The sequence below is a fragment of the Habropoda laboriosa genome, unplaced genomic scaffold, assembly GCF_001263275.1.
Source record: "Habropoda laboriosa isolate 0110345459 unplaced genomic scaffold, ASM126327v1 scaffold102, whole genome shotgun sequence".
Taxonomy (NCBI): domain Eukaryota; kingdom Metazoa; phylum Arthropoda; class Insecta; order Hymenoptera; family Apidae; genus Habropoda; species Habropoda laboriosa.
The window spans coordinates 3,302,583-3,309,185 of NW_017100262.1; the positions used below are offsets into that span (position 1 = coordinate 3,302,583).

General features: G+C 32.0%; 4 protein-coding genes across 4 annotated transcripts in view; 3 read left to right on the forward strand and 1 right to left on the reverse strand.

The window, feature by feature from the left end:
- LOC108572991 (muscle M-line assembly protein unc-89) overlaps positions 1–2,566 on the forward strand; it is a 42,781-nt gene extending 40,215 nt beyond the window's left edge. The window contains exons 36-37 of the mRNA XM_017935339.1: positions 733–1,880; positions 1,954–2,566. Coding sequence (XP_017790828.1) covers positions 733–1,880; positions 1,954–2,200 — 1,395 coding nt within the window. The 3' untranslated portion in view covers positions 2,201–2,566. The remainder of the gene's footprint in view (positions 1–732; positions 1,881–1,953) is intronic.
- A 419-nt stretch (positions 2,567–2,985) lies between these two features.
- LOC108572975 (NEDD8-conjugating enzyme UBE2F-like) lies at positions 2,986–3,776 on the reverse strand. The gene is made up of 4 exons (XM_017935323.1): positions 3,669–3,776; positions 3,401–3,562; positions 3,171–3,332; positions 2,986–3,102 (listed from the first exon to the last, which is right to left on the reverse strand). The coding sequence occupies exons 1-4, from the start codon at positions 3,774–3,776 to the stop codon at positions 2,986–2,988; spliced, it is 549 nt and encodes a 182-aa protein (XP_017790812.1).
- An 892-nt stretch (positions 3,777–4,668) lies between these two features.
- Positions 4,669–5,940, forward strand: LOC108572864 (the record flags this gene model as incomplete). The annotated part of the gene is made up of 1 exon (XM_017935183.1): positions 4,669–5,940. A coding segment is annotated over one exon (1,272 nt), but the record flags the coding sequence as incomplete, so codon positions are not given.
- A 394-nt stretch (positions 5,941–6,334) lies between these two features.
- The window catches only part of LOC108572958 (vacuolar protein-sorting-associated protein 25), a 913-nt gene continuing 644 nt past the window's right edge, over positions 6,335–6,603 (forward strand). Inside the window, exon 1 of the mRNA XM_017935305.1 lies at positions 6,335–6,510. Within this exon, the coding sequence (XP_017790794.1) occupies positions 6,461–6,510 (50 nt within the window). The 5' untranslated portion in view covers positions 6,335–6,460. The remainder of the gene's footprint in view (positions 6,511–6,603) is intronic.

Sequence of the window (6,603 nt, forward strand, 5' to 3'; positions counted from 1 at the left end):
GGATAAAATAATATTAAAGTATAAAATATACCGAGGAAAACATTTATTTCTTCATCTTGCGTTTGAGAATGCTGAAAATAATTTTTATTACTTTCGATGACCCTTTTTCATTTGTCGGGTAACTGGGGAATCCCCCCCTATGAAAGAATATGGCGGTTTTTGGGCGATGAAACCGTCGAGACTTTGTGGAAAAGGCACTGAATTCTTAAAAAAATTTTCCAAGTCCCTTAATACCCACGATATATCGAAATTAATTTGTACACGTAATAAATAACACTTATAATTTAATTATACATGTAGTGGCCTCTATAACAATTAAAAGAAATAATAATAGCCAGGAAATGAAGAGGGCGCTTTAACTGCGCATAGAGTTCTGACTTACCGACCGGAAATTCGCGGGTTCGATTCCTGATTCAAATTTTCTGGGCTTCTTATACATTTAGAAATATAAATATAGCTACTCTTTACCTGAAAAGTGTAGGATTTCTGATTGTAGGGTTTCCACTTCCGCCCCATATCTCTGAACGTGTTAAAGTCCTGTTAAAATTCCTCGATGGACCCTTTCGCATCTACGAACGAGATTTTTATCCCGATACTTTAGACGAAATATCTCACGTTACAATAACTCGAGAGATATGTCGTCCAACGATAAGTAAAAATTTCTCGGCGAATGCAAAGGGGTTAAAAACAAGCAAAAAAGTATCCACTAATTTGTAAAAAACATATTTCCAGATGTCTGACGTGTCAGACACAGAAATACTTGTACGATGGAAACAACCGAAATACGATGGCAATTCTCCAGTATTGTGCTACAGTCTGCAGTACAGAGAAGGCGATAGAATCGAATGGATAGATATCGCTTCGAACATCGATCACGAGTTCTTCCTTATGAGAGATTTAAAACCGGACACAAGCTACAATTTCCGTTTAGGGGCTCGAAATCGTATCGGTTGGAGCGAAATGAGTATTCCTTCGAAATTATTCAAAACTAGACCAACGGGTTGTCCAAAGGTACAGATCACACGAGCAATGAGGCACCTTCAAGAATTGACAGAAGCAGGCCAGATAATAATGCCTGACGAAGACAGACCACACATGGACTATTCCATCGAGGATCATCCTATCGAATGGTCAACCGATTCGAATCTCAGTAGCAAGTACAGCTTTATCTCTGAGATCGCCAGAGGTCAATTCTCCACTGTGGTGAAAGGTGTTGATAAAAGCACTGACCGTGTGATAGTAGCGAAGATCTTAGAGCTGCGTACAGAAACGGAGAAACAAGTGAACAGGGAGTTCGAAGCTCTTCGTTCGTTGAGACACGAAAGGATAGCTTTGCTGGAGGCAGCCTACAAGGCACAAGGTTCTCCAGTCGCTGTGTTCATTCTGGAGAAACTTCAAGGAGCTGATATTCTCACTTATTTCTCGAGTAGACACGAGTACACTGAGAATTGCGTAGCAGTTGTCATTACTCAGATTCTGGATGGTCTACAGTACCTCCATTGGCGAGGATACTGCCACCTGGACATTCAACCTGATAACATAGTAATGTCGACCGTTAGATCGGTTCAAGTTAAATTGGTCGATATGGGATCTGCTCGATTGGTCAGTAAATTAGGCACCTTAGTACCGAAGGCTGGTCATCCAGAGTATAGAGCGCCAGAAGTATACAATGAAGAACCAGCTCATCCTCAAACAGACGTTTGGATGGTCGGTGTTTTGATGTATGTTCTTCTGTCTGGTATTTCGCCGTTCCGTGGCAAGGATCCTGATGAGACCAGACAGAATATTCTGTTCGTGAGATACAGATTCGAATATTTGTTTAAAGAGTTGAGTCAAGAAGCTACAAGGTTCCTTATGTTGGTCTTCAAACGGGCACCCGGGTTTGTAGTGTTCTTTGCTTTCATTTTTCTTTTATTTGAAAGGATGTTTTTAATTGTATTATTTTTATTTTAGTAAAAGACCACTGGTGGAAGAGACCCATGAACATAGGTGGTTACAATCATCAGACTTTATGATTAAGAAACGTGAAAGAGCTGTGTTCTTAGGCAACAGACTGAAAGAGTATAATGAAGAGTATCATGAAGAGAAGTCGAAAATAGCATCTGATAGCCAAAACCTGGCAAGTGAAAGCCTATTAGGATCGACGCAAAAACTCATCAGATCGACTAGCATACAAGAAGAACTGCTCACCACGTTCTAACGAATAAGATACTATTAAGCGACGATTTTCCAATTTTCTTTACCTATACGTGACTGTAAAATTTCACGCACGTATCTAGTCAGTCTCTTAGAGAGTAAGGAAGAGTAATGGGAATTAAATGAGAATAGAATGGAGACAACTGAAATACAAGAACCTTCTTTCCTTGCTCTCTTTTTTGTTATTATTTATTTGTTACTTTTAATTATTTTAACAGAATATTACCGTCTGCTCATACGTTGCTCCAAAGATCTACGAGTAACAAGGAAAGAATCGATCGATCGGTATTTGAATGTAACGTAAGATAAATCACATTTTAACGAATCAAGGTACAAACCAAATCCTTTGAAATTGTACAAAAACGATGATTATATTCTAATAAAATCATCAATAAATGCTAAAATAGTTAAACGACGTTTTATCATTAAATATCGACTTTATTTACAAATTATGATCTTTTATCATTTTAATGCTCTATAAAAAGAATCGGGGTATTGTACACATGACATGCTCTGTCCTCACTCCCTGTACCATTAATTACACGTAAATTGAACTGCAATGAATTATCGTAACACTCAAAAAAGTTGCACGAGATTAACGAAATGAAAAATAACAGATTCAATCTCCCTGGAATAAGAAGACTAGTAGCAAATGATATTAAACACAAGTTAGTTGATATCACTTATGAAAAGCACTTTTTAAAATTAAATTGGAAATTTCCATCAAAATGAAAACCTAGTTCCATAAATGTACAATTATATTTTTATAACATGATCCATTAATCCGAATCATCTTTTCGCATACTGTATCACATAATCTTTAACTTTATTTTGAAAGGACTCCTTATCATTTATAAATAGGTCAGCTGCATCTCTATTCAAAGGGTCATCAAAATTTAAAAGATCCTGAAAAGAATATAGAGAGATAATGGAAGTTCAGAAACAATTACAAAGCTTAATTTTTGAAGACATACAGTAAAAAGAGAATTCAAGCCCCATATAACATCTTTAAGCTTACGGGTTGGTGCCCATCCCATCCCATCTATACTACTTTGTCTTAAAATTGAAAGACACACATCACCATCCACATTTATGTTAGGATGCCATAATTTTGTTAAGCACTTAACTTTTGGTGGCTGCAACAAATATTTTCTTAACACCACACTAGTTACAAGCTATGAACTACGAGCTATGATGTACTTACAACCATATTATAATCTTCAGATATATAAATCTGAAACTCGAATCTACCTCCAATCCAATATCCTTCATCAGGAACTATCAACAGCATAAACTCATGTAGAGAATGAGGATCGTGGAATTTCACTTGACATGTACTAGGTAAAGTTTGTTCCATCTCTTGAACCTAAATAAATCAAAGGATTCAAACATTTTAATAAAATTGTGATCCAGTGTCAAAGTGGCATTATTTTGAAACTTTCAAGATTGCATACATCCCTATGTAATTATACCTCTTTAATTAATAATTTATCACGGACAGAAACACGTTTATTATAATCTTTGTTTTTTGAGTTTGTTATATCACTATCCTTCTTCAGCTTCCCTCTTAAAGTAATCATATTTTTAACAACTCTGTAAACAGATAATTTAATGAGCTATGTAACGTAATTAAAGCACCACAAAATAAATGAAATGTCGATCTGTCACAGTGACAACTACGTAGAAGATGTGTTATGAACAATCGAGGCATTATTCGTATTTATATGATAACCCCACTTTAGGAAAAATTAAAAACAGAAACTATTATTTCGAAACACAAAGACTGTTGATAAACCCCGTTACAATATATAACGATAAGAATTCTTTTCTTAAAACTTTTAGAAGCTATATTGTCAAATACTATTTATGACGTTTATTAACAGACAACACAATTTTAAGGTTAGACCTATTGAATATATTTAACTTCAATTAACTATACCTTATACCTATAAATATTGTAATACTGTAATATATGTTTCCTTGTATATTTAATTTAATATATACACATTTCGATAATTCTCATTTTAAGTTTTCCAATTATCAAACATTTAAAACGAAACGATAAATATTTAAGTGCACTGAAATTCTAGGATTCCTACTGTAGATGGCAACACTGAATAAATATACACAGTATGTTTATTATTGCCATCGATGTAATTGTTGTTTATAAAAAGTATTGTTTTTATTATAAACAAATGTAGTGTATAACTTACCAGTGAAACTGCTTCATTTATTTATAAGTATTTATCGTGTGAAACATTTTTTATGAAGATTATCACTTTAAACTTTATCAATTCTATGCAAGACAGATATTATGATAAATACATCGGATATTAAAAATGTAAGAGATGACAATAATTACAACGTTTGAACAGTTTCTGAGGAAAATTTTATTAATAATGGCTTTTTATTATATGCATCATCATGCTGTACGAAAAAAATGTTTATAACATGTAAAAAATTTATATAATATACAAACATAACTATTTCTTTTATCCAAATGCATGCCATATTTGTAAAAAATTTGGCAATGGAATCTGTTTAAAAAGATGTGGTAATTGTACAATGATTTCTTATTGCTCCAAGGAACATCAAAAAGAACATTGGCCACAGCACAAATATTTATGTAATGCAATATGCTGTGTTTTAAAAGATAACAAAATATCAAACTTTTTGAATAACAAACAAAACCATAACAAAGAAAACTGGGCTCAAGTGAAAATGAATTTCATGTTATTAGTAGCAATAGCAATTGGTAGAAAATTGGAACACTATGAAGAAGAAATGTTTAAATTTCTTAGATCATGTGTTGTATGTCATGATCCAAATGTAAAGATTCTTGAAAATTGTTCTAATTGTCCAAATGCCAGTTTTTGCACAAAGCACAAAAATGATGCAAAGCATAAGAACATTTGTTATCTTATAAAATTATGCTTTAACTTAGATGTAATCTCAGTAATGCACAAACGCAAAATACCTGAAATAAAACTACCATATCATACAGATTATATAAATTTACCACAAAATATGAAAGATTTTATAGATTATTATACTGAGCCAGAAAGAAATGTACAAATATCTATAGATGAAGAAAGAATGATAAATTCTGAATATCTTACACGACCTTTAACATTTCTTTATGCAATACAGAAATTAGAATATATTTTAGAAGATGATAGTATCATTGTTCATGTTATTGCAGCCAATATGATAGACATTGATGGCATAGCACTTTGGGAAATTTTATTACATTGGGTACCAAGTATAACAACAATAAAAATAATATTAATAGGACCTGAACTGTCTTTAGGTTCTATGTCAATGAATCTCTGTAAATATTGTCAGTGTAACAACAAAGAAATTTCAATTCATATGTATGATATGCTTTATGAGAATTACAGTCATGAAGTATCATATATAAAACCAAATTTTATTATTGGTTACAATGCAGGAATTCATGAATGTGAAGATGTCAAATCAGAAAAAGATACATGGAGGCAATCTTTGCAAACAGTAGCTGAACAAAACTGCCCATTTGTTCTAACATCTTATACTTTAGCAGAAGCAGAAAAAGAGCAAATCAGACTTAATGAAATTCTAGACAATCATGTAAAATGTGCATATTTTGAATGGAATCCATATTCCAGTTTAAAACCATACAGAGATTTTGAAACTGAAGGAATATATTATCAAAATCAGTATATAATTATGTATAGTAATTTAAAAGCAAATAATTGCTATTAAAGAATAATATGAGTCCCAATAATTTTATAACAAGTTGCATAATATATATACTACTATTATAGGTTAAATTTACATTATATTGTATTTTATAATCAGTTTTTTATATATTTACACTATTTGTATGAATTTTCAATTCAATAGACAATAAGACATAATACTCGTATGACAGCTGTTTTTGAAGCAAGTCTGTACACAATAAATCGATCGAAAACCATTATTAAAATCCCCAGTTTATTTCGTCAATTATCTTCAACTTCCTTGATGATATTTAATTTCACATTTACTTATTCTTTTTTATAAATGAATAATGTTCTGCAACCTATTTTCTATTATAAGTAAACAATAATGACAGAATGATAAGGTGGCCAACCCCCCATCCAGTCTGTCACGCGCATATGATAAGTTTCATGTTCATAAATACTTTCCTTCCTAATTTGTTAAAAGTTTAATAAATATCTCAAACATATAATTACTTGTAACATTGTATGTTTTATATGAATTTTTGAATAATTTAATAATAATGGCAGAAATCGAATGGCCATGGCAATACAGTTTTCCTCCTTTTTTTACGTAAGTATAAATAGGTTACATTGATTGTATATTGTAAATTATAATTTAAATGTAAGCATTTGCTTTTACTATTTAATTATTTAATAAACAATT